Source organism: Entelurus aequoreus, linkage group LG25 (genome assembly GCF_033978785.1).
Source record: "Entelurus aequoreus isolate RoL-2023_Sb linkage group LG25, RoL_Eaeq_v1.1, whole genome shotgun sequence".
Lineage (NCBI taxonomy): Eukaryota > Metazoa > Chordata > Actinopteri > Syngnathiformes > Syngnathidae > Entelurus > Entelurus aequoreus.
The window spans coordinates 839249-855528 of NC_084755.1; the positions used below are offsets into that span (position 1 = coordinate 839249).

The window sequence follows — 16280 nt, forward strand, 5'->3', positions numbered from 1 at the left end:
ACATATGTTGCCATCCAAGCAACGTTACCATGGACGCCCCTGCTTATTTCAGCAAGACAATGCCAAGCCACGTGTTACATCAACGTAGCTTCATAGTAAAAGAGTGCGGGTACTAGACTGGCCTGCCTGTAGTCCAGACATTGAAAATGTGTGAAGGCTAAAATATGAGAAGGGAGACTGTTGAACAACTTAAGCTGTACATCAAGCAAGAATGGGAAATAATTCCACTTCAAAAATGTGTCTCCTCAGTTCCCAAACCTTTACTGAGTGTTGTTAAAAGGAAAGGCCATGTAACACAGTGGTGAACATGCCCTTTCCCAACTACTTTGGCACGTGTTGCAGCCATGAAATTCTAAGTTCATTATTATTTGCAAAAAATAAATAAAGTTCATGAGTTTGAACATGAAATATGTTGTCTTTGTAGCATATTCAACTGAATATGGCTTGAAAAGGATTTGCAAATCATTGTATTCCGTTTATATTTACATCCAACACAATTTCCCAACTCATATGGAAACAGGGTTTGTACAATAACATTCCAGGGAGCAAGGAAGCAAGGAAGCAGCTGAACAATCCATGATGTAAACATAGGGATACACGGCGTCGCTATAAATAGTTTGTCTGAGTTAGCGCTTATAATAACAATATTGCTGATACTTGGTTAATATTCAACTCACGCAGGAGTGTTGTTGGCGGTTTTTAAAAGGTTATTTATTGGATTTTATGGGCGAAATAGTGGGCCTCCCTCCATTGGCTGTGCTGTGAGCGAACTTGAATATTTTTGTTTTTATCCATTCGTCATGTCTTATATAACCATTGTGAACGATAGGCAAAATCCCCCTTTAAGGCTCACTTGTAGTATGTTGTGATTAGGGATGTCCGATAATGGCTTTTTGCCGATATCCGATATTCCGATATTGTCCAACTCTTTAATTACCGATACCGATATCAACCGATATATGCAGTGGTGGAATTAACACATTGTTATGCCTAATTTGGACAACCAGGTATGGTGAAGATAAGGTACTTTTTTTTTAAAATTAGTAAAATAAGATGAATAAATTAAAAACATTTTCTTGAATAAAAAAGAAAGTACAACAATATAAAAACAGTTACATAGAAACTAGTAATGAATGAAAATGAGTAAAATTAACTGTTAAAGGTTAGTACTATTAGTGGAGCAGCAGCACGCACAATCATGTGTGCTTACGGACTGTATCCCTTGCAGACTGTATTGATATATATTGATATATCATGTAGGAACCAGAATATTAATAACAGAAAGAAACAACCCTTTTGTGTGAATGAGTGTAAATGTGGGAGGGAGGTTTTTTGGGTTGGTGCACTAATTGTAAGTGTATCTTGGGTTTTTTATGTTGATTTAATTAAAAAAAATAATAAAAAAAACCAAAACGATACCGATAATAAAAAAACCGATACCGATAATTTCCGATATTACATTTTAACGCATATATCGGACATCTCTAGTTGTGATGTAATAATGGCTATTCCAGTCATTTATTGAAATATCACCTTGACTACTGTGGTTTACCTGTCCTGCCAGCATCTCATAGAGAAGAACTCCATATGCCCACCAGTCCACCGATTTCCCATAGGGCTGGTAGGCTATGATCTGATCAAGGGAAAAAGAGAAGGAAAAGAACAGTCTTTAAAAAAAGAAAAAACTAGCTATTCACAGAAGCTAACAAAGGAGCTTATTTTTTTCCTTTTTTTTTCTAACATCCAATTTTTTGTTGCACTTTTCACTCCCACACGTGCACACACACACAACCAGCAGACACATGAGAAGCAAAAAAGAAGAAAATGGCAGCTGCATTTAACAGCAAAAGTATCAATTTGTGCCATTGCCTGAGTTTTTAATCAGCATGGGGAAAAATAAAAAAATAAACTATTCATATTTAGTAACACCTGTTCACTTTTGAGAGCTTTGATATGAATAAATACAGGATAGGCTTATATTTAGATTTTTATATATATACATATATATATATATATATATATATATATATATATATATATATATATATATATATATATATATATATATATATATATATATATATATATATATATATATATATATATATATATATATATATATATATATATATATATATATATATATATTTTTTTTATCCATTTCTAATAGTTTTATTTAAAAAATTTTTTTTATTTGTCAGTATTTTTTTAATTAAAAAAAATCCCAAAAGATGTCAATAAAAAAATGCTGATTAATGTTATGCTTTATCGACTACGGCAGGGGTCACCAACGCGGTGCCCGCGGGCACCAGGTAGCCCGTAAGGACCAGATGAGTAGCCCGCCGGCCTGTTCTAAAAATAGCTCAAATAGCAGCACTTACCAGTGAGCTGCCTCTATTTTTTTAAATTTTATTTATTTACCAGCAAGCTGGTCTCTCTTTGCCCGACATTTTTAATTCTAAGAGAGACAAAACTCAAATAGAATTTGAAAATCCAAGAAAATATTTTAAAGACTTGGTCTTCACTTGTTTAAACAAATTCATTATTTTTTTTACTTTGCTTCTTATAACTTTCAGAAAGACAATTTTAGAGAAAAAAATACAACCTTAAAAATGATTTTAGGATTTTTAAACACATATACCTTTTTACCTTTTAAATTCCTTCCTTTTCTTTCCTGACAATTTAAATCAATGTTCAAGTAAATGTATTTTTTTTATTGTAAAGAATAATAAATACATTTTATTTAATTCTTCATTTTAGCTTCTGTTTTTTCAACGAAGAATATTTGTGAAATATTTCTTCAAACGTATTATGATTAAAATTCAAAAAAATTATTCTGGCAAATCTAGAAAATCTGTAGAATCAAATTTAAATCTTGTTTCAAAGTCTTTTGAATTTCTTTTAAAATTTTTGTTCTGGAAAATCTAGAAGAAATAATGATTTGTCTTTGTTAGAAATATAGCTTGGTCCAATTTGTTATATATTCTAACAAAATGTAGATTGGATTTTAACCTATTTAATCAAAATTCTAAAATCATCTTAATCAGGAAAAATTACTAATGATGTTCCATAAATTATTTTTTAAAGTTTTTCTCTTCTTTTTTTCGGTTTAATTTTGAATTTTAAAGAGTCGAAATTGAAGATAAACTATGTTTCAAAATTTAATTGTCATTTTGTTCGTGTTTTCTCCTCTTTTAAACCGTTCAATTAAGTGTAAATATCATTAATTATTAATAATAACATAGTAAATTGAGCAAATTGGCTATTTCTGGCAATTTATTTAAGTGTGTATCAAACTGGTAGCCCTTCGCATTAATCACTACCCAAGAAGTAGCTCTTGGTTTTAAAAAGGTTGGTGACCCCTGGACTACAAAGGCGGACCCGCGCAAATTTTCAGGACTTATGCAGATCCCAAATACAGATCAGCAGGTACCAGAAGGTAAGAAAAGTGGATTTTGCATTATATTGCGAAACAAAACACCAGGTAATATGTCTTACCTTATACACACACCATAATAATACTCCTATGTTGAAGCACAGTACAATCCATCAAGTGGTGTGGCTTCACAGCTTACCAAAGTCATACTAAAACATTTTTGATACATTTTTGAGCGCCGTGTGTAATGTTCTATATTTTCAATGGAACATATAACATTTTGCTGTTGTTTACTTGAGTCATATTGCAGTCTGCACGTATCTCTTATGTGTGACTGCCATCGTATTGCAGTCTACATGTATCTCTTATGTGGGACTGCCATCTACTGGTCACACTTATCATTTCACCAAGTGCCAAATAAAATAGCATCGAGGTCGGTAAGTACAACCAAATTATTCCGTGCATTAGGCGCAGCGGTTATAAGGCGCACTGTCCAGTTTTGAGGAAATGAAAGGATTTTAAGTCCGCCCTATAGTCCGAAAATGACGCTAGTAAAAGTCAAAACTAAAATAATTCCTGAAGATTTATGTCGGGATACTATTTTGATGTTATGGCGAGTTAGATGTATTATCATTATATAAAATTACTCAAAAAATAAATTAATACAAAAAAAAATAAAAAAAATAAATCCATTCATCCATTTTCCACCGCTTGCCCTTCTCGGGGTGGATTACTCCAAAAATAGTGTTTTTAAAAAAACACCTTTTTTTCAGTTTTTTTATACATAATTTTAATATTAGTTGGATTGTTTGGATTAAAAAACATTCAACAAAGACAAAAAAATATTTACTTTTATATTATTGTAAATATAAGTAAAATCTGTGCTTTAAGAAATACATTTTTCTTTACACTGATTTCAGGTATGGTCATAATTCACTTAAAAATGTATTAAAATATATTTTTTTTTAAATCCAAAAAATATGTCAATAAAAAATGCTAATAAATGTTATGCTTTACAGTATTATTAATGTAATTATCAATTGCAGTCACATAATATTATTACACATACATTATTATTAACCATTAGTAATGTTGGTATTAATTCACACAGCAACACTAGATTGGCCCCAGTGTGTGAATGTTGTTATATATATATATATATATATATATATATATATATATATATATATATATATATATATATATATATATATATATATATATATATATATATATATATATATATATATATATATATATATATATATCCATGTTCTACAGCTGTTGTGAACTTTTTCTTGTGAAATTCCAACTCATTTTTCACAATAAGCTTTTTTATATTTGCATTGTATGTATATATTATTCATGTTGTAAATACACATCTTTATATATCTAGAAAGTAAATCAACTGTTAAAATACTTTAGTTTTGCCAATATTGCTCAAAGAGAACAAATCCTGTAGCATATAAAGACAGTTTTCTTATAAAACTCTGACTTTTGTCCAGTAAAATTACGACTCTTCAAAAAATTGCCAAAATGTTAAGTTTTTCTTGTAAAACTGCGACTGTTATTGAGTAAAATTCCAACTTTTATCATAATATTGCACAAATGTTCAGTTTGTCTTGTCAAAGTTTGACTTGCGCTGCATAAAATGACGACTTTTATTATAATACTGCCACAATTCTATGTTTTTCTTGTGAAATTGTGACATTTTTCTTGTGAAATTCCAACTCATTTTTCACAACAAGCTTTTTTATATTTGCATAGTATGTATATATTATTCATGTTGTAAATACACATCTTTATACATCTAGAGACGAAATCAACAGTTAAAATACTTTAGTTTTGCCTGTATTGCTGGAAAACAACACATCCTGTAGCATATAAAGACAGACCTTCAAAATAAAAGTAGACCAGTACAATAATAGTCGGTTCGCTATAAAAACAGCGGACAGTCTTTTTTTAAAAATTAAATAAAAAAAAACAACTACAATATAGTAGAGAAAGACATCTTTTTGTAGAGATGAAAAGAAATGCTGAGTCAGCAAAGGTGTCACTACTTAGTGGTTGTTTCCTCACCATGGGCGCCTCACCTCTGGTGCGATGTAGTCAGGTGTGCCGCAGAAGGTGCGCGTGCTCATGCCTTCATACATGTTCTCCTTGCACATGCCAAAGTCTGCGATCTTAATGTGGCCCTCGGAGTCCAGCATCACATTGTCCAGCTTCAGGTCCCTGAGGGAAGGGCCACACACATCATTAATACCGTCCTCGTGAGGCTGAATTCCTGACACGGGTTTTGATCGGATTGTTATTGGAGGGCTTGAGAGATGAAGTCTCGGTCCACTCGGAAGTGAACTCTGGTGTGGTTCGGCTCACATGAGCTTAAAAACGTGAACGCTTCACGGACCAAAGACAGGGACGGCCAAAAGCATGCAGATATGGCAAATATGTAGGAGAAAATGTGCTATCTGTCCTCTGGTCAACATATGAAATAACAAGTGTGTGTAAAAATTTGAAGTGCTCCTCTTCTGATCAACATATGAAATAACAAGTGTGTGTAAACATTTGAAGTGCTCCTCCTCTGATCAACATATGAAATAACAAGTGTGTGTAAAAATTTGAAGTGCTCCTCCTCTGATCAACATATGAAATAACAAGTGTGTGTAAACATTTGAAGTGCTCCTCTTCTGATCAACATATGAAATAACAAGTGTGTGTAAACATTTGAAGTGCTCCTCCTCTGATCAACATATGAAATAACAAGTGTGTGTAAAAATTTGAAGTGCTCCCCTTCTGGTCAAAAACACAGAAAAAACACTGTAAAAGATCCTTAATAAACTAAACTAAAAGCGCCTTATTGCAGGTAAACTTGCCAAGGGACATGTAAGCAAATATTAACATTGCTGTATGTATACTTTTGACCCAGCACATTTGCTCACATTTTCAGTAGACCCATAATCCATCCATCCATTTCCTACCGCTTTCTAGATATATAAAGATGTGTATTTACAACATGAATAATATATACATACTATGCCAAAATTTAAAAAAAAGCTTGTTGTGAAAAATGAGTTGGAATTTCACAAGAAAAAGGTCACAATTTCACAAGAAAAACTTAGAATTTTGGCAGTATTACAACAAAAGTCATTTTACTCAACGCAAGTCAAACTTTTACAAGAAAAACTGAACATTTGTGCAATGTTATGATAAAAGTTGGAATTTTACTTAACAGTTGCAATTTTACAAGAAAAGCTTAAAATGTTGGCTATCTTAAGGAAAGAGTTGTAATTTTACTTGAAATACGTCACAATTTTATAAGAAAACTTAAAAATGTTGGCAATATTATCATAATAATCGGAATTTTGCTGGGCAAAATTATGATAATTAATAATATATACATACTATGCAAATATAAAAAAAGCTTGTTGTGAAAAATGAGTTGGAATTTCACAAGAAAAAGGTCACAATTTCACAAGAAAAACTTAGAATTTCTGCAGTATTATAATAAAAGTAATTTTACTCAACGCAAGTCAAACTTTTACAAGAAAAACTGAACATTTGTGCAATATTATGACAAAAGTTGGAATTTTACTCAATAACAGTCGCAATTTTACAAGAAAAGCTTAACATTTTGGCAATTTTATGAAAAGAGTTGTCATTTTACTCGAAATAAGTCACAATTTTAGAAGAAAACTTAAAAAAGTTGGCAATATTATAATAATCTGAATTTTGCTCGGCAAAATTATGATAATAATTAATAATATATACATACTATGCAAAAATAAAAAAAGCTTGTTGTGAAAAATGACTTGGAATTTCACAAGAAAAAGGTCACAATTTCACAAGAAAAACTTAGAATTTTGGCAGTATTATAATAAAAGTCGTCATTTTACTCAACAAAAGTCAAACTTTTACAAGAAAAACTGAACATTTGTGCAATATTATGATAAAAGTTAGAATTTTACTTAACAGTTGCAATTTTACAAGAAAAGCTTAAAATGTTGGCTATTTTAAGGAAAGAGTTGTAATTTTACTCTAAATAAGTCACAATTTTATAAGAAAACTTAAAAATGTTGGCAATATTATAATAATAATCGGAATTTTGCTCGGCAAAATTATGATAATAATTAATAATATATACATACTATGCAAACATAAAAAAAGCTTGTTGTGAAAAATTAGTTGGAATTTCACAAGAAAAAGGTCACAATTTCACAAGAAAAACTTAGAATTTTGGCAGTATTATAATAAAAGTCGTCATTTTACTCAACGCAAGTCAAACTTTTACAAGAAAAACTGAACATTTGTGCAATATTATGATAAAAGTTGGAATTTTACTCAATAACAGTCACAATCTTACAAGAAAAGCTTAAAATGTTGGCTATTTTAAGAAAAGAGTTGTAATTTTACTTGAAATAAGTCACAATTTTATAAGAAAACTTGAAAATGTTGGCAATATTATAATGATCTGAATGTTGCTCGGCAAAATTATGATAATAATTAATAATATATACATACTATGCAAATATAAAAAAACCTTGTTGTGAAAAATGAGTTGGAATTTCACAAGGAAAAGGTCACAATTTCACAAGAAAAACTTGGAATTTTGGCAGTATTATAATAAAAGTCATTTTACTCAACACAAGTGAAAATGTTACAAGAAAAACTGAACATTTGTGATAAAAGTTGGAATTTTACTCAATAACAGCCGCAATTTTACAAGAAAAGCTTAACATTTTGGCAATTTTATGAAAAGAGTTGTCATTTTACTCGAAATAAGTCACAATTTTATAAGAAAACTTAAAAAAGTTGGCAATATTATAATAATAATCAGAATTTTGCTCGGCAAAATTATGATAATAATTAATAATATATACATACTATGCAAATATAAAAAAAGCTTGTTGTGAAAAATGAGTTGGAATTTCACAAGAAAAACTTAGAATTTTGGCAGTATTATAATAAAAGTAATTTTACTCAACGCAAGTCAAACTTTGACAAGAAAAACTGAACATTTGTGCAATATGATAAAAGTTGGAATTTTACTCAATAACAGTCGCCGTTTTACAAGAAAAGCTTAACATTTTGGCAATTTTATGAAAAGAGTCATTTTACTCTAAATAAGTCACAATTTTATAAGAAAACTTTAAAAAGTTGGCAATATTATAATAATCGGAATTTTTCTCTGCAAAATTATGATAATAATTAAAAATATATACATACTATGCAAATATAAAAAAAGCTTGTTGTGAAAAATTAGTTGGAATTTCACAAGAAAAAGGTCACAATTTCACAAGAAAAACTTAGAATTTCGGCAGTATTATAACAAAAGTCATTTTACTCAACGGAAGTCAAACTTTTACAAGAAAAAACTGAACATTTGTGCAATATTATGATAAAAGTTGGAATTTTACTCAATAACAGTCGCAATTTTACAAGAAAAGCTTAACATTTTGGCAATTTTTTGAAAAGAGTCGTCATTTTACTCTAAATAAGTCACAATTTTATAAGAAAACTTAAAAAAGTTGGCAATATTATAATAATCGGAATTTTGCTCGGCAAAATTATGATAATAATCAATAATATATACATACTATGCAAATATAAAAAAAGCTTGTTGTGAAAAATTAGTTGGAATTTCACAAGAAAAAGGTCACAATTTCACAAGAAAAACTTAGAATTTCGGCAGTATTATAACAAAAGTCATTTTACTCAACGCAAGTCAAACTTTGACAAGAAAAACTGAACATTTGTGCAATATTATGATAAAAGTTGGAATTTTACTCAATAACACTCGCAATTTTACAAGAAAAGCTTAACATTTTGGCAATTTTATGAAAATAGTCGTAGTTTTACTTGACAAAAGTCACAATTTTATAAGGAAACTTAAAAATGTTGGCAATATTATAATGATAATCGGAATTTTGCTCTGCAAAATTATGATGATAATAATGTATACATACTATACAAATATAAAAAAGCTTGTTGTGAAAAATTAGTTGGAATTTCACAAGAAAAAGGTAGAATGTTGGCAGTATTATAATAAAAGTCGTCATTTTACTCGACGCAAGTCAAACTTTTACAAGAAAAACTGAACATTTGTGCAATGTTATGATAAAAGTTGGAATTTTACTCAATAACAGTCGCAATTTTACAAGAAAAACTTAACATTTTGGCAATTTTATGAAAAGAGTCGTAATTTTACTCGACAAAAGTCAGAGTTTTATAAGAAAACTGTCTTTATATGCTCCAGGATTTGTTCTCTTTGAGCAATATTGGCAAAACTAAAGTATTTTAACAGTTGATTTACATTCTAGATATATAAAGATGTGTATTTACAACATGAATAATATATACATACTATGCAAATATAAAAAAGCTTGTTGTGAAAAATGAGTTGGAATTTCACAAGAAAAAGGTCACAATTTCACAATAAAAACTTAAAATTGTGGCAATATTATAATAAAAGTCGTCATTTTACTCAACGCGAGTCCAAATTTGACAAGAAAAACTGAACATTTGTGCAATATTATGATAAAAGTTGGAATTTTACTCAATAACACTCGCAATTTTACAAGAAAAGCTTAACATTTTGGCAATTTTATGAAAATAGTCGTAGTTTTACTCGACAAGTCACAATTTTATAAGAAAACTTAAAAATGTTGGCAATATTATAATGATAATCGGAATTTTTCTCGGCAAAATTATGATAATAATTAAAAATATATACATACTATGCAAATATAAAAAAAGCTTGTTGTGAAAAATGAGTTGGAATTTCACAAGAAAAAGGTCACAATTTCACAAGAAAAACGTAGAATGTTGGCAGTATTATAATAAAAGTCGTCATTTTACTCGACGCAAGTCAAAATGTTACAAGAAAAATTGAACATTTGTGCAATATTATGATAAAAGTTGGAATTTTACTCAATAACAGTCGCAATCTTACAAGAAAAGCTTAAAATGTTGGCTATTCTAAGAAAAGAGTTGTAATTTTACTTGAAATAAGTCACAATTTTATAAGAAAACTTGAAAATGTTGGCAATATTATAATAATCGGAATTTTGCTCGGCAAAATTATGATAATAATCAATAATATATACATACTATGCAAATATAAAAAAAGCTTGTTGTGAAAAATGAGTTGGAATTTCACAAGAAAAAGGTAAATTTCACAAGAAAAACTTAGAATTTCTGCAGTATTATAATAAAAGTCGTCATTTTACTCAACGCAAGTCAAACTTTTACAAGAAAAACTGAACATTTGTGCAATATTATGACAAAAGTTGGAATTTTACTCAATAACAGTCGCAATTTTACAAGAAAAGCTTAACATTTTGGCAATTTTATGAAAATAGTCGCAGTTTTACTCGACAAAAGTCACCATTTTATAAGAAAACTTAAAAATGTTGGCAATATTATAATGATAATCTGAATTTTGCTCGGCAAAATTATGATAATTAATAATGTATACATACATTTCGGCAGTATTATAACAAAAGTCATTTTACTCAACGGAAGTCCAAATTTTACAAGAAAAACTGAACATTTGTACAATATTATGATAAAAGTTGGAATTTTACTCTATAACAGTCGCAATTTTACAAGAAAAGCTTAACATTTTGGCAATTTTATGAAAAGAGTCGTCATTTTACTCCACAAAAGTCACAGTTTTATAAGAAAACTGTCTTTATATGCTACAGGATGTGTTGTTTTCCAGCAATATGGGCAAAACTAAAGTATTTTAACTGTTTATTTAGTCTCTAGATATATAAAGATGTGTATTTACAACATTAATAACATATACATACTATGCAAATATAAAAAGGTCACAAAAGCGGTAGAGCATGGATATATATATATATATATATATATATATATATATATATATATATATAATTATGTCCCTCTCAGGGGTGCTGGGTTCTTTACAAGTGTATGTACACTTTTGACCGCGACTGTACACAATAAAATCCTTACATGACCTTTTTTTTATTTTACCAAACTGGAAGTGTGAGAGCAGTGACCCACCTGTAGATAATTCCCTTCCGGTGCAGGAAAAAGAGACCGGCTGCGATCTCGGCGGCGTAAAAGCTGCAAAAAAAGTGAGAATGAATAAAAAAAAGTCCCAAAGTGAAAGAGAAACAAAAACCTACACTGCTTGCGGCTCCTTGAACTTTCCCATCCGCTGGATGTGATACATGAGGTCGCCTCCATTGATGTACTCCATCACAAAGTAGAGGCGGTCCTAAACGCAGTTAGAGTCGTTTTAGTGTGCGCCCGGGGGGGGGGGAGTGGGCGGAGCCTGCGCACGCACCACGGTCTGGAAGCACGAGTGCAGCTGGGTGAGAAACGGTGGCTTGTCCCTCTGCGCCAACACCCGCTTCTCCACCATGGTGCACTCCACGTCGTCGTCCTGGATCACCACGTCCTTCTTCAGGATCTTGATGGCGTACAACTCCTCCGTCGACTTCATCTCCGCCAGCATCACCTGCGGGAGGGGAGGGGCTGCGGGTTAAAGGTCAGGCGTGGGGGCGGCGTGGAGCGCGCGAGTGCACGAGGCCCACCTTGCCGAAGCTGCCTTTCCCCAGCAGGGCCAGGAAGTTGAAGTCGCTCAGGCGGATACGCTCGCCGTTTCCCGAAGGGAGGCTGAAGCGGCGGTGGTCCGACGGCGTGATGACTTTCTTCCTGTGGCCGAGCTTGGCTTTCTAAAGAGACACATAATAGTTCATCCGATTTGGAAAAACCTCCAAGTAAATGTGGGAATTTAGTAGGAAACTGCACCAACATAAAGAACTGGAACGCCAAAAACATGGCCGACATGCTATGCTAATGTTTGGTTAGCAAATATCCTTTTAGCCAAAAATATCTGTTATATACCGTATATAAGGCGCACTTAAAATCCTTTAATTATTATTAATTATAATTATAATTATATATATATAATTATAATTAATAATTTTTTAATATATTATATATTATAATTAATAAATAAAAATATGATTTTATATATATATATATATATATATATATATATATATATATATATATATATATATATATAAATAATTATAATTATATTATAATATTATAATTATATTATATTATAATTATATTATAATTATAATTAATTATATTAGCCAAAAATATCTGTTGTATACCGTATACAAGGCGCACTTAAAATCCTTTCATTATTATTAATTATAATTATAATTATTTATATATATAATTAGAATTATATATGGAATTATATATATATATATATATATATATATATATATATATATATATATATATATATATATATATATATATGGAATTATATATATAAATATATATATATATAAATACATATATATATATAATTATATTATAACATAATTATATTATAATTAATATTTTTTTATATAATAAATAATATGATTATAATTATATATATATATATATATATATATATATATATATATATATATATATATATATATATATATAATTATATTATAACATAATTATATTATAATTAATATTTTTTTATATAATAAATAATATGATTATAATTATATATATATATATATATATATATATATATATATATATATATATATATATATATATATATATATATATATATATATATATATATATATATATATATATATATATATATATATATATATATATATATATATATATATATATATATATATATATATATATAAATAACCCCCCGCGACCCCAAAAGGGACAAGCGGTAGAAAATGGATGGATATATATATATATATATATATATATAAAACTATATAATTATAATTATATTATATTATAATAATTATATTATATATTATATTATAATATAATTATATTATATATTATAATTAATTATATTAGCCAAAAATATCCGTTATATACCGTATATAAGGCGCACTTAAAATCCTTTAATTTTCTCAAAAATTGACAGTGCGCCTTACAACGTTCCCTCTAAGGTGTGCGCCTGCGCAATTGCGCACTGCTCAAGCGTCCTCTGCGCACAGCAAATATATGCCGCGCACCAAATCAAATCCCATCTGAATTCTAAACAAAATAAACAAAATTATTCCATGTAATTTTGCAATGCAACTCTGAGTGACAGTGACAACAAGCGGCCCTAACGGTGTTCGTCAACACCGTTCAATTATTGTAACGTCTATCGAGATGCTTCGAGGACAGGAATTATATCGATCACTTTATTGAGCAAAACTGTTTATATTCGGCCATAACCACACCAAAAACATGAGTGAAAAACTTCTATCTCGAAAAACTAGTCATTTTCTGCCGTACAAACCAGGCCAAAACCAACTTGTCATCTGTCACCAACACGCATAGCACTAAGCCACTGGTGCGTTTATGGCCACACAAAAAGTCGGACAACTCAAACACCACACAAAGTTACACTATGACTCCTCAGTCATACGTGTGCTTATTTTACTGTCATTTATTATTAATGTTAATTTATTGATATTAATCATGGAATGCTGTTACTAGAGAAAGTTACAGGAATGCACACTTCATCCTATGCTTACATTTCATTGTGCAACATGAGGATGTTTAAGGGGGAACTAAATGTGATCTCTGAAAGGGGTACAAATGATTTCCAAAGCAAGACCACCACCCAGACATATTGTACAATACTAATCCATAGCTTAGGAAAAACAAGATTTCTTTTATTTTCATTACAAGTGGGCCAAATCACTAATATTCTAAAATAATCTCATGAAAATGACTCCTCTCATTTGAGTGTTATTATAAGAGATTGGTTACCAGTAATATGCTCCACTGATTGCTCAGGGAGTTTTTGTGTTTGCTCAGACACGAACAATTAGATGGAACATCGGCGCCTTATAACCCGGTGCGCCTAATGTGCGGAATAATTCTGGTTGTGCCTCCCGACCTCGAAGCGATTTTATTTGGTACACGGTGTAATGATAAGTGTGACCAGTAGATGGCAGTCACACATAAGAGATATGTGTGACTGTCATTGGTACTTTAACTTTAACTTTAAACATGTCATATCTTATAGGACCCAATAATTATCATTACATTCACAAGACAAAAGTATACAATTGGACGGAGATGTCAGCATGAATTCCAGTTCCAACAAGTTATTCCAAATGATGTGTTCAGTTCTAGTACAGTAGTCAGTTCTAGTACAGTAGTATGTTTGCCACCCCGCTGATACAAATAATTTCTCCACTGTCTGCATGTTGTTTGAAAGGTGGGGGGTCAGCCAGTGGGGCGCCAATGTTGCACCCCCCCTGCGGTCATAATGACTGGCTTCAAGGTCTTTGGAAAACTACAGAAAAAAGGACAATTAAGACCCTGCCGGCCTCAAAATGACAAGAGGATTTTGCCACTTGCAAGAATTTTTTTTTTCTGTAGAAAATCTAAGGGTTTTTGCAGAATATTTAGCATTTTAAAGGAAATGACAAAGTTTTAAATGTATTTTGCATGGATTTCAACACATTTGAACCTGCTGTACACATAAAAGCAACATAAATACAGCACAGTGTATACATGTGTCATGCTGCCACCGCGTGGACAGATTGAGCATGTGTTCATACATGTGTGGAGTTTCAATCACAGACAAAGTGTTAGTACATATACAGACAGATTGTTTTTTTTGCATAAGAAAATATTTCAATATTCGTTAGGAATTAATTGTTCATTAATTTGTTCAATTAAAGAAGCAATAATATTGTCACATGTTGACTTGTTACGTAACTAACAACAAATATATGATTATTTTTTTAATGTGTAACTGTTTACAAGCGTTGCACACACATAAAATATTAGCAACAACATTGCCCTGATCTGGGGTTGCCGTGGCAACTATCCAAACCATTTTTTTGACGTTCTCATACGGTGAAGTTCTCATTAGTAATAATAATAATGAATAACACATACAATTAAAAACAATAATTAAATATGTTACAAAATAATTGTAAAATAAAATAATCAAATGAAATATGATGTAAAATATAATACAACATAACTAGAAATAAAGTAACCAAATTAAATAGGATTAAAATGCTAAGAGTGAAAATAAAAAAGCATATTTAAATATTATTAAAACATACGCATTTACAGTATAACACCTAACCATTTGAGTAAAAATACATTACAAAATAATTAAAAAATAAACAAAGTAAATAACAATAAAAATGATTTTGTAAGATAAAATAATCAAATGAAATATGATGTAAAATATAAAAAAACAATTAGAAATAAAGTTACCAAATTAAATAGGATTAAAATGCTAATAGTAAAAATAAAAAAGCATATTTAAATATTAAAACTTATGCATTTACAGTAAAACACCTAACCGTTTGAGCAAAAATATATTACAAAATAATTAAAAAATAAACAAAGTAAATAATAAAAATAATTTTGTAGAGTAATCAAATGAAAATATGATGTAAAATATAATAAACATAATTAGAAATAAAGTTACCAAATTAAATAGGATTAAAATGCTAAGGGTAAAAATAAAATAACATATTCAAATATTATTAAAATATAAGCATTTACAGTAAAACACTTAACTGTTTGAGTAAAAATATATTACAAAATAATTAAAAAATAAACAAAGTAAATATCTATACAAATAATTTTTGTAAAATAAAATAATCAAATGAAATATGATGTAAAATATAATAAAACATTTAGAAATGAAGTTACCAAATTAAATAGGATTAAAATGCTAAGAGTAAAAATAAAATAGCATATTTAAATATTATTAAAACATACACATTTACAGTAAAACACCTAACCATTTGAGTAAAAATATATTACAAAATAATAAAAAAATAATCAAATTAAATATCAATAAAAATGATTTTTTAAAATAAAATAATCAAATGAAATATGA

At 29.5% G+C, this 16280-nt stretch overlaps 1 protein-coding gene across 1 annotated transcript in view; it reads right to left on the minus strand.

Annotated features, from left to right (window-relative positions):
* The window catches only part of LOC133642936 (protein kinase C alpha type-like), a 51074-nt gene that overhangs the window by 8383 nt on the left and 26411 nt on the right, over window positions 1-16280 (minus strand). Inside the window, exons 5-10 of the mRNA XM_062037359.1 lie at window positions 11944-12084; window positions 11694-11867; window positions 11533-11624; window positions 11408-11470; window positions 5470-5608; window positions 1553-1633 (exon numbers count right to left, since the gene is read on the minus strand). Coding sequence (XP_061893343.1) covers window positions 1553-1633; window positions 5470-5608; window positions 11408-11470; window positions 11533-11624; window positions 11694-11867; window positions 11944-12084 — 690 coding nt within the window. The remainder of the gene's footprint in view (window positions 1-1552; window positions 1634-5469; window positions 5609-11407; window positions 11471-11532; window positions 11625-11693; window positions 11868-11943; window positions 12085-16280) is intronic.